The sequence below is a fragment of the Gossypium hirsutum genome, chromosome A04 (genome assembly GCF_007990345.1).
Source record: "Gossypium hirsutum isolate 1008001.06 chromosome A04, Gossypium_hirsutum_v2.1, whole genome shotgun sequence".
Taxonomy (NCBI): Eukaryota; Viridiplantae; Streptophyta; class Magnoliopsida; order Malvales; family Malvaceae; genus Gossypium; species Gossypium hirsutum.
Window position 1 is genome coordinate 14,368,050 of NC_053427.1, and position 18,483 is coordinate 14,386,532.

Sequence of the window (18,483 nt, forward strand, 5' to 3'; positions counted from 1 at the left end):
ACATTCTATACTCAAAATTTAATCTTATCAACACGATTTATACATAATAAAACTCAAATCTAAATATTCAAAATCTCTGGTTCACTATATCAATTTATCTTTAACATTTAATAAATTAATAAAGAAATCCAATCAAATAATGTGCAGGTCAAAAGTTAAATATTTGAAATATCAAATTAAAATTATTTAAATCACAATCTAAAACTCGTTTATTTAAATCACAAAATTAAAATAATCACAAAAAGAAAAAGAAAAAAGAAACTAGCTTGAAAACAAAAAGAAGTAAATTGAAAGCAAATTAAAGAAGTCACTTCCTCTTCATTGCAGGAAGAAATGAAAACTGAAATTTGAAAGTGGGAGAAAAAAGAAATAATCTAAACTAACTAATTACAAAATTTGGGGTTACTAAGTTGAAACAATATTATTTTTCTGTTTTGTTTTGGGGTACTTAATGTATTACTATTATTATTATTTTTATTATAATAAAGAGCTTTTATGACATTTTAATTTGAAGGCTTGCATTCTTCGGAGATTTACAAATTGGACAAATGTGAAGGCGCGGCGCACAAACAGTACATGAGCACAAATGCCTACATGGTAGCAGCAACACACATGATTCCTCCACCCTACAGGTCAGGCATAGCCTGCCGCCGTCGCCATTTTTCTCCACGTCCCAACTGCTGCCGCAACATGATTGCGCATCGTCAACATCATCCGCCGCCGCTTCTAATCCTACGCCACGGTTTCTCTTGTCGACCTTAACCTGCTGTGCCGTCGCGAGGACTTGTTCTAGGTTGGACCGCAGGGCAGTGGCGGTGGCCTCATTGGTTTGAGCCAAATCTCTCCAAATTTGGTTCTCTATGCAAAGGGATTTCACTCTTTCTTCAAGTGCCCAATTTATTTTCTCAATCTTCTCCATTTCTTCCTCTTTGCCTCGAAGTTTCTTCGTTACTCTTTCTTCAATGGCTTCCATTATTTTCCTTGCTTGCCTCTTCCTTTTTTCTTCTATCTCCACCCTCATTTTCTCCATCTATATAAACACAAAAAATCCAGACTCCATCAATTCTCAAACTTTAAAAGCAATCGATAAAACTAAACAATTGATCTTTTTCTTTAGGCTTACATGTTGTGAGATGAGGCGATCAACATCCAACTGTTGCTGCTCCATGTGAAGGGAAATATCATGGCCAAGAAAAGAAAAACGAGAGCAAGTTTCGTTGCTTTTGTGAGGTGGAGAAGGGAAAGAAACCATAGCGGAATCTCTGGAACGCTTCCTGGGTAAAGGAAGATTGTTGTACGTCAAACTACTTTCCGATTTGATTGCTGCCGTAGGCTTTCGATGGATGAAGGAATCGGTAACCAAAGAGTTATATAAAGGAAGAAATCCTTGAGCCGCCACCGTCGGAAGTCCATATACCATCTGGGTTTCAAACATATTGCCGTTTGCTTCAATAGGATTCATCATTAAGAGAATGAATGCAAGAGACGTTAGAGGTTGGTGGTTGGATCTGAATGTATGATCATTTGGTTTCAGTCGTAAAAGCTTAAAAGGAACATGTACGCTAAGAATTAAGGAGAGAAGATATTGAGATGCGAAGCTTCAACGGCCATAGATTAAAGAAGAAGATCGGGTTTTTTGAGTTTGGTTTGCTTTGGTTTGGGATATAAGGACGAAAACTGAAAGGGAAAGAATACAAAAGCGGCATGCTATAGAGGTGGCAAGGCTGTATGGTGGGGTTTATTTAGGGTTTGGTTCGGGTTAGAGATAGAGTAAGATAATTAATATTAAATTAGTTTTTCTTTTCAATTTTTGGTTAGATTTGTAGATAGAGAAGTAAACTGATCTTGATACACTTATATCTTAGGCATAAGTTCACCCAATATATATAGGAATAATAATTTATTTACTACTCTAATTTTTTTTAAAGTTATTTTTATTTTTATTTAATTTTATTATTTTTAGCCGTTAAACTTGTTACAAATTCAAAATGAACAAAAAATTAACATCTACTAATTTTGTTGATGCAACGATGTCAAATTAGCAATTAATTAATTTAAAAAATATATAATTTTTTAATATTTTTTTAAATTTTTAATATTTAAAAAATTAATTAATTGTCAACATAATATCGATGTGGAAATCCATCTATGTATGTCACGTTAACAATTTTAACTTTTCAATTTATTTTGAATGATTTGACAAATAACACTATTTTAAATGTTAAAAGAAGTAAAAAATTAAATAGAGATCTAAAACTGAATAAAGTTGGGGCCAAATTAATCATTATGCAAATAATATCAATATTCAAATATATCACTTTGTTGCAATAAATTTTTCATATTCTAATTTTTGGTGGTTACTATATTTTACTATTTAAGTTTATTACTAATAACATTTAAAATTATAAACTTCAATAATTTAGAATGTAGTATTTTAAATTATATTTTTAAAAATTAAATTAGTGAAAATAAATAATTGATTTCATAATTTTAAAAATACTTAAAAAATAATTGTGATATTTTAACTAAGATGAAAGTAAAATTATTTTTTTTATTAATGGCTGAGTAGGAGATGTAAGTGTCCCATACCGCACAAAGGAGTTTGTGATCTAGGCACACTTTGATCTCTCTTGTTCATTGGGGGTTATTCGACCCGACAAGACTAGCTCATTACTTGGAAGAGACTCAAGGCCCATCTACTTGAATCATGGCTAAATTGTAAGTTGTATTTTTACTAGGATAATTACTATAAATCCTAAAGGATAAAATGTAAAGAGTTTAAATCCCTTAAGACTTTCTTATTATAGATGAGAACTAATATGAGTCATCATTGTAATTTGATCTGTACCATTAGATCTTGGGGAGCTCTACTATAAATAGAGCCCTCTTAATTCTTTTGTATTCATTCCATTCTTGAGTTAAATAATATTTTGAGATCATTTACTCAAACATTTGGTGTGTGATGTTTTTCTTCTTCTTTTTTTGTTCGTTTGTGTCTTCTTTCTTTTTTGAGTTTGCTTCCGCTTTGTTTTGGTGCTTTTGAGAATTGCTGTGTGAATTATCATTTTTCGAGCGTAAGGCTAACTTAGGTAGATTTCAACCTAAGAATTCGCTTAAGGTTGCGTGGCTTACCAGACTAAAGTTCTAGCCTCGTGACAGTTGGTACAAGTCAGTGATCGAAGGCACCAATTGTGATGACAAAAAGAGTAAACGAGTGGAATGTCCTAATGTAGACCCGTGTTGGGAGGGGAAGGAAAAATAGTAGATCGAGAGATATGTTGTTGACTTTGAAAAGTCATGTAGTTCATCTCGAAGAATCCATAGGGTGAAGTGAAGGCAACACTTCAGGTTGTTGAGGGACGCACAAATATGTTGGACCCGATGAAAGAATAGTTCAAGGAATATGTGGTGGAGGCCTTTAGTTCCAAATGGACACATTGCAAGTGCTCCTCAGCACTGTTATGGGTAAGCTATCAGAAAAGAATGATGCTCTCAAAGCCATAGTGACGACTTTGAACAAAAAAAATCAAAGTGCTTGAGGAAGAGTTCGCTATGTGCAGAGTTGTTGTAGGAAAAGGGGTTTTGAGTTAGACATTGAGCCATAAGATTGATGTCCCAAAACCAAAAAAGTTTAAGGGGCAAGTTTCGCAAGGGAAGTGGAAAACTTCTTATAGGAAATGGAGCACTACTTCTTTATCATAGGCATCGAGGATGGTGATGCTAAGGTAAGTATTGTTTCCATGTTTTTTACTGATGTCACTATTTTATGGTGGCGTTGTAGGTCCACAGATGAAAAGCGAGGTGGGACCAAAATTAGGACTTAGGTTGAGTTCCAAAAAAGGTTTAAGGAGCAGTTTTACCCACAATATGCCGAGAATGAGGGTCGAGATAAGTTACATAAGTTCTCGCTACAAGGCACAATTAGGGAGTATGTGAAGGAGTTTAGTGAACTAATGCTTCAAATCACTTATCTGAGTGAGAATGAGACATTCCTCTTCTTCATGGATGAGTTGAAGTTGTGGGTTAAGCAAGAATTGGAGCGTCGTGGAGTTGAGGAACTTACCAAAGCCATGACCATTGCGGAGTTGCTTCTTGAGTTGGGTGCTAAGAAGTCGAAAAAATTTGAGTCTTCCATGCCCAAATTCAAACCAAAGGGCAATGGTAGGGGAGATAAAGATATGTCGACAAAGAATGGCAATGTTAAGTGTAATAGCCCGATTTTCAATGGTGTCAAAAAACGGTGGCTTTGAAACCTTATTTCTGACGGGTGAGTCCGTAAATATTATTATGTATTTATGAGTTTATTTAGAATTATATTTAATTTTGGTTTAGAAATTTTATTGAATTGATAATTAATCATGGTACAAGTGTGATTGTAACACCCTAGATTTGGTCCAATAAACTAGATCCGAATCTCAGGTGTTACCACTCTAATACAAATGTAGGCTCAATCTACTTGTACAAATTTCAATGAATATAATTTACTTACATACCGCCTGAATTGAAATACATCAGACCATTTTTCATTTTTCGAGAATTTCTACGTGAATTCTCATTTTCCGAGAGTAAAGTTGACTTAGACGAATTTGAACCCAAGAAATCGCCTAAAGTCGCATGATTTGTTAGGCTCAAGTTCTATCTCTGTGACATTAGAATAGACGTAAATTGGTCACTTAAATCAATATAATTCATTTAAGATTATACCAATAACTTAATTGATAGTGTGATTATTAATATATTAAAATTATATACAAATTAGATTATCATACACACTGAAAAAATAAAATTATTTAATAAATATATTTATAAAAATAATATAAATAGTAAATAAGAATTTGATTGATGATAAAATATAAATATTAAAAATTTTAGAGAAATAAGTTTAAATTCTATTATATGGGCGTATTTTACTATTTTTCTATATTAAAAATACAAAGTAATAAAAATAACTTTAAAATATACAATTTACTTTGTAATTGTTAATAGTAGAATTACGATATAATCAAAATAATAAAAGTGTAATGGCTCTTTGGTTTTAATCACTATCTTGGAAAGTGCTCGATTTTTTATGCTAAACTTTGGACCATTTTTGAAGGACTTAAACTTGTTCAACGAAGAGGACATGATTGTGTAACAATTCTCTCGGATTGTTTGGATGTTGTTCGGGCTATTCAAGATAGTTCTACAACAACATTGAACTTTGCTTTGATTTGGCGAATCCAAGGTATACTGGTGCAGGAAAATTTATGTGTACTACACTATATTCTCATGGAGCAAAATGGACTAGTTGAAACTTTATCTTCTAGAGTTGATATGCAATTCTTTGAGTCTCCACCTGCTATGGTTCGGCATTCCTTAGTTTTAGACTAGTCTAGAGACTATTTCTCAAAATTTCTTGAATGTAATTAATTAACCTTTCTGTTTAGTTTTTTCAAAAAAATAAAATAAAAATAAAAGTGGAATACAAATACATGAATAACTGAACAGGAGGATTAAAAGCTTGTTTATTTTAAGGAGAATCGCTTACCAAATTAACCTCTTTCCTCCTACTCGACTACAATAATCCCTCCAGTGGTCCTTGAAAAACAAATATACAAGTAGTCAATCCGTAATTCTAGAAACTTTATAGAGGTATTTACGGTTTATTTGAAATCTGATTTATGGTTAACTGTTTTATTCGTTACCAAGTCACATATAATAATATATATATAATGAATCTTTTGGTTGTTTAATTTTATAGAAAAAGTCAGTTTAGTCATTTATTTAATTATTTAATTTTTTAACTTTTAAAATTATATTATTTGTTAAATTATTTCAAAAGGGATGAAAAAGTTAATATTTGTTAACTTTATTGACGTGACATAAAGTGAATTGTCACGTGTATGCCATGTTAGTAATTAATTATTTTTTTTAATTAAAAATATTTTTAAATAATTCTTAAAATAATTTGTTATATTTTTTTTTATTTTTTTTAAAATTAATTATATGCTAACATGACATCCACATGTATGTTACATTAGCAAAGTTAATAAACATTAATTTTTTCACCCATTTTGAGATGATTTAACAAAAAATATAAGTTTAAGGGCTAAAAAAAGTGAAATTTTAAATGGAAGACTAAAATGATTTTTTTTTGTAAAGTTGAAAGGCCAAAAAACATATGTCAGTAAAAATGCTTAAGCGTGTAAAAGGCCTCAAAGCTAGCCCAATAAAGCCATTGTTTTTCTTTCACTCAATTGGGTATCAGCTATACCTATTCATGAGTCAGGCTACCCACCTAGGCCCGAAAGTTTGACTGAAATTTGAGAGGGTTAAGGCAAAAAAATTAGGCCCATTTTGAGAGGGTTTAAAATTAGGCCCAAATAATTTTTGAACATTAAAGGCCGAAGACCGACCTATTTTTAAGTTTATAATACTTTATATTATGTTATTTTTATATATTATGTAATTTACAATACATTAAAAGATAAACATATATTAAATATATAATACTACTCTAATGTAAACATTAAAATAATGTTAAGATGACTATATAAAAATTTTCAAAAAATAAAAAAATATTAAATTAAAATAATATAATTTTTTAAAAATAATATAGGTGAGCCTAAAATGGACTTTGATTAGATTTTTTTGTAAATATAAACTGATTTGAACAAAATTTTAAACATATATTTTGGGTTGGACTGAACTTGAATTCGACCCGAGCTTAGTCCAACCCAGCCATAAATACTTTAAATATCGGAAAAATGCATAAAAAAATAGAATTATAATAGATTACTTTCATTTTGCAGATCAAATCAACAACCAGTTAGAAGTAAAAAATGTATAAACGAATATAAACGAAGGATCAAAGTACTGCAGAGCTTGTCTCTTTCTTTTTCTCTATTTTTTTATGATGCCAATTGAGTGATAAAACTGAGTGAAATAAATAGTTAAGTAGGAGCCAAAAAATACCGATTTTTCTACCATGAAATTCTACTCTCAAGCTCATAGTATTTGGTTATTAGTTCCAAATTTACACTGCCATTCATGTCGTCTAACACCACTTAAGGTTATTTGACCAAATAATTAATGAATACTAAACATGATTTTAATCAAACATATAAACATGTACGTTTCATATTTTATTTACACCCATGATTTTGTCAACATGTCTAATCCCTGTTTTTAGGGGGTTTTTAAGTATCAATTTAGCAGTACTTAAGCCAACTTTGCTGGTTCATTCACTCTAATCTGCTTTAGTTTCATGGTGGAAACATCTGTACATTCCCAATACAACCAAACAGGCAAGCATCAATAAAAGGTTTGGTGAGGTAAATTCGTGACGGGAATTAATTACTTGCAGACATGCAAATATGAAAAATAACATAATTTGTTCTTTCTTTCTATATTTTTAATTTTTTTTATAATTTTTTATATTTTTTTATAATTTTTACGGATTTTAATAAAATTTCATCAATTTTTTGCACATGTCACAATCACCATGTGATATGTGAGGAAGATAACTGAAAAAAAAGCCTTTAACTGTTAGAATTAATATTCAAAGAGTTTTTTTGATACATTTTAATAGTTTAAGTATTTAATTGAGTGAAAATAAAAAAGAATAAAAATTTAATTATTTTTCTTTTAAAGGAAATTGGAAAGATTTTACATTCTTAAGTCTAATAAAAACAAACCTTTAGATTTAAAATTGTTATTGGCGGAGCCAAATTAATTTAAAAAAAAAATTATAAATGATAATATAAGTAGTAAATTGAGTCATCATTCTTTTCTTAAATATTTTTATTTTGTCACACTCTCTCCATAACTTTTACAAGATAAATTATGTCTTTCAAAATTATTTTAAATAGGTTTCCTAATTTGGTAGTAACTCTTCTGTTCTTTTCAAGCTAGTGATTAATCTCTAAAAAAATTAAAATTATGGCTTTACTTGTGGTAAATTCAGATTTTATGCAAAATTAAATTTTTATTGATGGAATTATTTTAAGATATTAATTATGTATGAGACTACTAATACATTGATTGATTTACATTTTTTCTAGAGAGCATTAATACAAATTCATAAAAAAAATTAAGATTGGTTGTCTGTATAATCTTTTAATATAGATTAAAAATTAGTATTTTCGTTTAAAAATTATTGTTGCTGGTGTGATTTTGTGCATATTATGTTTTTACACATAGTGTATTTTTACAGAGTGCATTCATACTTAAGTAGCTTTTATTGTTGTAAAGGGAATTATAATTTATCTCATAACTATTGACGTGAATTGTGAAATGATATTTTTTTTTCAAATCAAATAATAAAATGGTAAGCATAAAAAAGAAATTTATTTGCCACTTTTGATTAGAAGATTTAGTTAGTATAAATGACTATTGGTTTAATACTAATAATATGGTTGGCTTTATGAAGATTTATTTAGTTACTATTTAAATAATTTTGTAGTACTCTTACATATTAATTTATATGAATTTTTAGACATTTTAAATTTTCGAAATTTAAGCCCGCAATTAATATATTCTGACTCACCCATGCACATGCCCTTTTTGTGTAAGCGTCATAATGGGTGGACCTTCGATACCAGGTTTTTTCACGATGGGCCTCTTACATAAGGAACCTCCGCGGTGAACTACCTTCATTAAGATGCGACTTTGCTGCTAGTAGGATTCTAACAAATGATGCACTCTTTATCTCCTGTATATTTTAATTAATAAATAACTATTTGAGCCAATTTGAATTATTAAATAAATTATTCAAAACTTAATTCCAATAAATTCAACCTACTAAACTGAACAAATCAAAGACACCACCGAGGACATTGGTGCACAAAGTGAATGCGAATGAATAATTTGGAAAATTATAATTACTAAAGTGATAAAATTTATATTTTGACATGAAAAGTTACAATTCAAATTTTACCTCGTAATATATATTTTTTATTTCGGTCCCTTGACAAATAACCCATCCTTAGATTTAATTGCAGCCGATAAAATTTTGGCATTCATTCACTAAGAAATCATAATTTTGTATTAACAATTTCGGCTGCTTTGTACCAAAAAAAGAAAAAACAAAAGAACATCGGCAGCTCAATCATGTAGTTGTTAATGAAAAATTTGTTATTGTAAAGGCGGCATTGGACATTTGGTTGACTTATATCTCGTAAACCCCGTCCGACTATATAGTTTTAAATGCCAACGATATATGATCCGCAGTTTCTTCTCCACTCCAAATCTCATCAACACCATATCCTACTCATGCCGCACTCTGATCAACAACGACCTCCTCGTAAGTTCTTTTTACTTTTAATGATTCATATGACTTCACTTTGCGCACCCAATAATGTCCATATTTCTTCACAATAACATCCTATATATATATATTCCACAATTACTCTAAATTCCAATAAGATAGTTGAGACTTACAAGATCCTAGTAAAAGATTTGTTAAAAAAACGTGCACTTAGGGGAGGGAGGGTAAGAAGTGCATATGTACACACATTTTCCTAATAGGGTTGCAAGTAAAAATTGCAGTGTAATACTTGTGATATTATGTTGATATATAACACCACAAAAATTCAGATAAAAATGGATGATTGTAATTTGGATTTGAATTTTTATAGTAAAGTTTATTTTGTTTAGTTCGATTTATAATAAAATATGTTTATGTTATAATTAAATTATATATATGATAGCATATCCTCGACCAAGCGAGATATATCTACCATTAAAAACTCAGTTGAAATGTCTACTATTGTGCCTTATATTGCTCTACCACCGTCACTACCACCACCCGTCGGCTATCCCATGACCAACGGCACTGGCAACCCCCAACAGGCGGCTCCTCCTGTCCACATGCAAAGCATGGGTGATGACTTTTGGAAAGGATGGTGAGCATCTTGTGTCGTTGTGATTTGGTATTTCAATCTTTCTATGTTTGTTATTAAATTTCAATCTATTTGCAGTTTGGCTGCCATATGTTGCTGCTGTGTCTTGGATGCGTGCTTTTGCTAATCAATTACAGTAGGATTTGGATTCTGTGTTTCTTTTTTTCTTTCTCATGGATTTTCCATCTACAAATTAAACTATACACTTTTTTCTACTTGTTATAGTTATTTTCCATCAATTTATATCATCCAATTCAACTCTGTTCACTTCTGATTAGTGTTTAAATAAAAAAAAAATATTTTGTTCAACTGAATGAATACATAACATTCTTACTGGTTTCTATCAATTTATATCATCCAATTCAACTCTGTTCACTTCTGATTAGTGTTTAAATAAAAAAAATATATATTTTGTTCAACTATATTTACCAATTTTATATTGATATATATAAAAATAAAATTTACATTTAATAATGTTATTAGATTGTCTTCCTATGTCCAACTTGATTTTTTATATAAAGAATTGAGAAATAAAAGCATAGCCTTAGTGAAAGTTCTCTAGAAATGTCACGGTATAGAAGAGGCTACTTGGGAACCAGAAAAACTATGGAAGTGCAATACCCGAAACTCTTTTCTGGTAAGATTTTCGGGGACGAAAATTCTTTTAGGGGGGAGAGTTGTAACAACCCGTTTTTAGTAAAATCACAACAGTGATTTTGGGACCACAAATTCGACAAGTAAATATTTATTTTTTATTATTTTAATGTCTATGGTATGATAGTGGGGTTGTATAAAAATTTCGTTAAGAAAATTTGATGTTTGCATGCTTAATTAAGTAAAAAGGACCAAATTGTAAAAGGTGTAAAAGTTAAGTTCTATAAGATAAAGGGGTTTAATAGCTATGAAATTTTAAAGTAAATGTATTTATGTGGTAATTAGACCATTATTATTATTAGTGGACAAAGATGGGCAAGAAATTAATGTTTTAATTAGTTTTAACTAAAGATTAATAAAGTAATTTAATAAATAATTAAGGTAAAATAGCCTAAAATGAAGATATCATCTTCTTCAGTGAGTTACTCCTTCGAAATTAATAAGAAAAGACCCTCCATTGTTGCACCTTGATCATTCTGCTAGCTATCTCTTGCATGTAAGTGATTCTTTGTCCCGTTTCTATTGATTTTTATGTTTTCGAGATCATTGTAGCTTAATCTAGCTAGCCTTGGGACTAATTTGCAAAGCTGTTAAAGGTTTAGGGTTTTTCCATGAGCGTGTCTGAATGGGTTTTGAAGTTTAAGGAAAGATTATTAGTCCTTGTTGTTAAATAAATAAGTTTTGTAAAGTGATTTTTAATGAAATTATCATTTAGGGACTTATTTGTAAAAGTAGTAAAATATCATGGTAAAATTGTGAAATGATTATTTCTATGGGTTTATATAAGTCCGTAGGTAATTCAGCTAGCATGAAATGTGAATGAAATTGCATAAATTTCAATTTACGAGCTTAAGGACTAAATTGTGAAAAAGTTAAAATATTAGGGGTAAATGTGTAATTTTTTAAAGTATGAATTTTGGACTAAATTGAATATTATGAATATTAAATAGATCGAATTTGCTTATTTAGATCAAGAAAAACTTCCTACGGATCTAGATCGAGGAAAAGCTAAAGCCTTGGATTAGTTGACCTCATTTCGACATCTTTATAATCGAGGTAAGTTCATATGTTAAATAACGTTGTAATGTTATTTTGATATTTACGAATAGTGATATATATCATGTAAAGAAATGATGAGAATCCAACGACTTTTCGATGATTATCGAGCCCCATTTGAACTTTAGGAATATATAGGATACAAATGACATGTCATTAGGGTTACCATGTTTCGGGTGTTGGTCTTGAATGTCCTATCGATGGCTAAAGTCTTGTATTTGTTGCAGATGCTTGTCAGCTTGTGTGAGGGGCATCATGTCGCTTACATTCCGATTGTCAGCTTGTGTGAGCAGACCCATTTTATGGCTCGAGTGAGGAACGATGTAAAGGAAAAGGAAAGGTTATATGTTTAGCACACTTTGTGTGAGTTTTCCCGCGTATCGATATTATTCTAAGTAGTTCAACAGGCAAGTAAAGGGAAGGAACTGTAAGTGTTCCAATCAACTATGTTATGAACCTATGGAAAGGTATGAAATGGAAATGTTCAATGTATGCATATTTATGCTTATGGAAAGTATGAATTCAATGGTACTATGTTCATGTAAAATTTGCTTTACTATGTGATAGTTTAATTGAGTTATGTGTTAAAGTACTAACATGTGTTGTTGTTGATGCTTAGGCTTGTGCCAAACTTGTTTTTGGATTATATCATGCTTAATTTTAATGTTATACAATGAAATGGTAAGTTTTGTCCATGTTTTACAAACTTATTAAGATTATATGCTTACATAGTTTTCTTTTTTATGTTTTATAGATTATTAGAAGCTCGATTGGTTTGAAAGCTCGTCGGAGACCTATCACACTTTCCAGTGAATATATTGGTAGTTTTTAATGTTTTGGCCAATGTTATAATGGCATGTATAGGTGGACTTGTGTTTAATGGCTAGTTGATATTTATGGCATGTAAACGTTGCTTTGAATTTGTGGTACTTTTGATATTTTGTGGTTGGGTGCTAACATGGTCAAGTTGATGCATGATTTTATGGCCAAAGTGGTAAGGGGTGGTATGTTTGCAATATGGTCAATTATGGTATGTTTTGATATGATTGAGCTAGATGTGTATAGATAAGTTATGGCCAATTATGCATAAGTTTAGGTATATTTGCTTGATTGTGATTAAGCTGCCTATAAGGCATATTGTAACACCTCGAACCCGAAACCGACACCGGAGTCGAACACGAGGTGTTAACTGGCTTTAACCCCTTACAAAATTTATTTTCCAGACACTGCCCAATCTGTGCACTAGTCATTTTAAAAATCATATCTTGAGTTTCGTAACTCGAAAATCAGTTTCGTAATTTTTCCCAGAAACTAGACTCATGTGCCCATCTATGTATGTTTTTCTAGAATTTTTGGTTGGGCCAATTAGTACAGTTTATTAGTCAAAGTCCCCAAGTTGCAGGGGTCGACTACACTGACCTTTGCCCATTACGACTTGAATATCTCCCTGCACGGGGCTTCAATACTGATGCCGTTTGTTTCTATGAAAACTAGACTCAGAGAGGAATCTGTACATATATGGTACGACCCCTAATTATCTCTGGTTAATTTATAATGAATTTCCAAAGTCGGAGCAGGGAATCCAGAATCCGTTCTGGCCCTGTCCCACAAAAATCTGATTATCTCTTAATATACTGCCCATATGATCTTTTCGTTACTTCCTCATGAAAGCAGACTCATCGAGCTTCGATTACATAATTTATTCATCAATTAATTCCACTCCTACTATTTTTAGTGATTTTTCAATCTCATGACACTGCTGCTGCCAGCATCTGTTACGAAAGTAACTAGGTCCATTTCATGCCTACCCTTGATCCAACTCAATCGAACATTCGTGCCATTTTCGCATGGCTTAAAGTTTACATGCCATAATTCAAACACAACGTACTAGCTTATACATGCCAAAATGATCTTCTAAGCACACTAAGAAGAAAGTACCAAAACTTGCTATCCGGTGTGATGACTTCGATGACGGCCCGACCACGCAAAAATAGATGAGTCCAAGCAACCTATAATGGGTGACAAGGAAACACCGAGTGAGTTTATAACTCAGTAAGTCATAAGCTATGCACTACCATCCATCAATAACATTATCACAAGAGAAAACAAAATGGAACGAGGCTAATTACTCCATCCATTCCGAACCATACCATAGTTCCTCCAACCTATCAATTCAATTTCATATCAATTCATGCATTCACATTCCATATACTCATCAATAGGACATTGAAGCATTTTCATAAATCAATTTATTTTCGTTACAATCAAACGACTAAACGGCCTTTCACCCATCCTACGATAAATTTTATGTACGTGACTTCAAGTATATTTGTCACATAGGTTCAAACTTACCGAGCTCAACACCAAGTATAAGCATAGCACCTATTAGCCATGTACTCAAGACACTTACCCGATCCGCTGTCCGCGATCGACTCAATAGTGTCGCACACATAGTGTCCATAATGATTCACGAATGTATATCGAGTCCGCACACTCAGTGCTATATAATCAACTCGCACACTCAGTGCCGCATGGTCAATTTGCACACTTAGTGCATCATATTCATTTCGCACACTTAGTGCAACATAGTCAAATCGCACACTTAGTGCTGTACAATTTAATCCCGCGCACTTAGCGCCAATCTCATGGTCATAAATGGTTATCCCGCACGTTTAGTGCCGAGATCAACAACTCAGTACATCTTACCTCTTTTCTTTCATTCAACAATTTCATCATCACATACGTACATGCATATATATATATATATGTATATTTATTCATTCCATTCAGCATCAATACATACACATTATGACCATTTGAAATAATACCAACTACATGCTTAATGACTTACCTCGTGTTGGGTAAGACGGTCCCAACTCGGCTACTCGATAACCTTTTCTTTGCCTTTGCTCGATTCACCTCCTTTAACTCCTTGAGCCAAATCAATAATCTAAAATAGTCATTAATCGACTATTCAAGTATTACTTTCAGAATAATATATATATTGATTTGACTTTCACACACATAGATTATAGTAAGCTTTATAATAGTCAATAAATAACTCATTGGCAAATTTTCATTAATGTTTACAACAAAATCACATATTCACTACGAGCTGTTTTCCTGAGCAGTAGTCGCTAAATTGTTTATAACTGGAGCTACAAAACTCCAAATCACTAGCCGTTAATTTTCCCTGAATATAGACTCGTATATCTTCCATCCATGAAATTTTCAGAATTTTTGGCTCGGCCAATCAATACCAGATTTTTCTTAAAGTTTCCCCTGTTTCACTGTTTGACTATTCTGACCACTCTTCACTACGAATCAAATTTCTCATTTTACAGAATTCAAAAAGTGTTGTATTTGATCTCATTTGAAACTAGACTCATTAAGAAGTCTAAGCATATAAATTTTATCTTATAATCATTTTTGTACAATTTATAATGATTTTCTAAAAACAGAACAGGGAATCTAGTAGTCATTTTGACTCAGCCCCACAATACTTCAAATATCTCAAGATCGGTAACTCTTTTGTTTTCATAGTTTCTTTTGTAAGAAAATAGACTCTTCAAGCTTTAATGGCATAATTCACTCAGCTTCTAATTCAACTCCTACAAATTATGGCGATTTTCCAAAATCACCTTACTGCTGCTGTCCCCAAACAGATTATTACCGAATCAAATACTAACATTAGCATTTCACCTTAATAGCTAGCTTGCCAAGCCTTAATTTAACATATTTTCATTCAATTTAGTCTAATAACGCATAGATGGGTAAATTACATTTTTACCCCTAATATTTCGCACTTTCACAATTTAGTCTTTATTCCACAAAACACAAAATACACAAAGTTTGGTCACACTCCTTAAGGGCCGAATCTTCCTAGTGCCCATATAAGTCCATACATCTCATTTATTTCACCTTTGAGTCCTTCAAAAATTTGTTTTTGTAATTTAGCCCTAACTACTCAAAATCACCAAAAACTTCAACACAAAACATATTAATCTTTAACATATCTTTCACTTTTCATCAACAACTATCAAAAAGCTCAAGCACTCATCAATGGCAAAACACAAAATCATCATCAATCCACAAAATTGAACCATGGGTTTTTAGAACTCAAGTCAACTACTAAAACATGCATGCATCTCAAGAACAACATCAAACATACCTTAGTCTAGCAAACCACCATAGCCGATTTTCTCAAGCTCTTCCCCTTCCTTTCTTTCCTCTATTCGGCCAAAGGTGTTCAAGAATGAACACACATTTTTTTTTTGTTTTCTTTCCTCAACTCACGGCAACAAGGGGGGGGTATGGATGAGACCATTTTTTTTTTCATCACCCTTCCTTTTCATTGTTTAATTCCTTTCTTTAACTTATTTTAATTATCATGCTTAATATTTTATTTTCCTTACCATACATCACTAACACAACATGTTGGTGACATGTTTCCACCCATAGCATGGCCGGCCACTACATATTAGGGAGGGGGAATTTGACATGCAAGTCCCCTTTTTCTTCCACATGCACTAATAGGTCCTCATGCATTGACCTATCACATTTTAAAAATTTTCTCATATAAGTCCTATTGACTAAATTCACATGCAATCGACTAAATCGAAGCTTGAAATTTTCACACATTCATGATTACATATTCTAGATAATAAACATCACATTCAAACCTTTCGGTGACTCGGTTTAGCGGTCCCGAAACCACTTCCCGACTAGGGTCAATTTTGGGCTGTCACAACTCTCCCCCACTTAAGAAATTTTCGTCCCCGAAAATCTTACCGGTAAATAGGTTTGGATATCGTTCTTTCATCGAGCTCTCGGTTTCCCAAGTAGCTTCCTCGATCCCGTGTTCGAGCCATAACACCTTTACTTTCTGTTCGGCATCTTCAATCAAATCAACTCCGAAAATTTCACTTTCACCAAGCTCAGTCCAAAACAATGGTGTGCGGCATTTACGCCCGTACAAAGCCTCGTAAGGTGCCATCTTAATACTTGATTGAAAACTATTGTTGTAAGCGAATCAATCAAAGGTAAATACCGTTCCCATGAACTACTAAACTCGAGGATGCAACATCTCAACATATCCTCAAGCATCTGAATTATCCGCTCGGATTGACCATCGGTTTGGGGGTGAAAAGCGGTGCTAAAATGCAGCTTGGTACCCAAAGCTTCTTGCAATTTCTCCCAAAATCGCGAGGTGAATCTCGGATCTCTATCCGACACGATAGAAATAGGTACTCCATGTAATCTCACAATCTGTGAAACATACAATTCGGCTAGTTTATCCAATGAAAAATCCGTACGCACGGGGATAAAGTGAGCCGACTTAGTCAGCCTATCAACAACAACCCAAATCGCATCCTTCTTACTTGCTGACAATGGCAGTCCGGACACAAAGTCCATTGTGACTCGATCCCATTTCCACTCGGGTATCATGATCGGCTAAAGTAACCCTGAAGGCACTTGATGTTCCGCTTTCACTTGTTGACATATTAAACATCTCGAAACAAAGTCGGAGATGTCTCGTTTCATACCATGCCACCAAAACCGACGTTTCAAGTCGTTGTACATTTTCGTACTCCCCGGGTGAATTGACATTCGGCTACAATGGGCTTCGTTCAGAATCATCGAAATGAGTTCCGAATTTCTTGGAACACACAAACGACTTCTGAACCTCAAACAATCGTCCTCATCAATTTGAAATTCGGATTCCATATTCGGAATACATTCAGCCCGTTTTGCAACCGATTCATCGTCGACTTTCTGAGCTTCACGAATTTGATGAGTCAATAATGGTTTGGCTTTTAATTCAGCCACTAACACATTGTCAGGTAGAACAGACAAGTGTACATTCATCGCTCGCAAAGCAAACAGTGATTTCCGGCTTAAGGCGTCCGCAACCACATTAGCCTTTCCCGGGTGGTAATCAATGACAAGCTCGTAATCTTTCAACAACTCAAGCCAATGTCTTTGTCGCAGATTCAAGTCTCGTTGAGTCATCAAATATTTGAGACTTTTGTGATCCGAAAACACATGGCACTTCTCGCCAAACAAATAATGTCGCCATATTTTTAATGCAAACACAATGGCGGCTAGTTCGAGATCATGGGTCGGATAATTTCTCTCGTGTGGCTTCAATTGTCTTGACGCATAGGCCACAACTCGACCTTCTTACATCAATACGCAACCCAACCCAAGTAGGGATGCATCACTATAAATGACAAACTCTTTACCCGATTCGGGTTGCACCAAAATTGGAGCTTCAGTCAAATGAGTTTTCAGTTGATCGAAGCTTTTCTGACATTCCTCCGTCCATTCGAACTTAACATCCTTTTGAAGTAACTTCGTCATTGGTGTGGCTATCATCGAGAAACCTTTGACAAATCGTCGGTAATAACCGGCGAGCCCTAGAAAGCTCCGGACTTCGGTAACATTTCTCGGAGGCTTCCAGTTAAGTATGGCTGAAATTTTGCTCGGGTCAACTCGAATACCCGATGCGGACACCACATGACCCAAGAAGCTAACCTCTCTTAACCAGAACTCACACTTACTGAACTTAGCATATAACTGCTTATCCCGCAAAATTTGCAACACTTGCCTCAGATGCTCAGCATGTTCGGTCTCATCTCTTGAATAGACCAAGATGTCATCAACAAACACAACTACGAACCGATCCAAATACGGCCTGAAGATCCGATTCATCAAATCCATAAACACCGCAGGGGCATTAGTGAGCCCAAACGGCATCACTAAGAACTCGTAGTGACCATATCTCGTCCTGAAGGCAGTTTTGGGTATGTCCGATTCTCGAATTCGCAACTGATAATAGCCCGATCTCAGATCTATTTTTGAGAACATTGAGGCTCCCTTCAGTTGGTCG

General features: G+C 33.1%; 1 protein-coding gene across 1 annotated transcript; it reads right to left on the reverse strand.

Annotated features, from left to right (window-relative positions):
* Positions 1-454: 454 nt before the first annotated feature.
* Positions 455-1,852, reverse strand: LOC107948583 (probable BOI-related E3 ubiquitin-protein ligase 3). The gene is made up of 2 exons (XM_016883190.2): positions 1,124-1,852; positions 455-1,030 (listed from the first exon to the last, which is right to left on the reverse strand). Exons 1-2 carry the CDS (start codon positions 1,463-1,465, stop codon positions 494-496), a joined length of 879 nt encoding a protein of 292 aa, XP_016738679.1. The 5' UTR covers positions 1,466-1,852; the 3' UTR covers positions 455-493.
* Between the last annotated feature and the right edge of the window lie 16,631 nt (positions 1,853-18,483).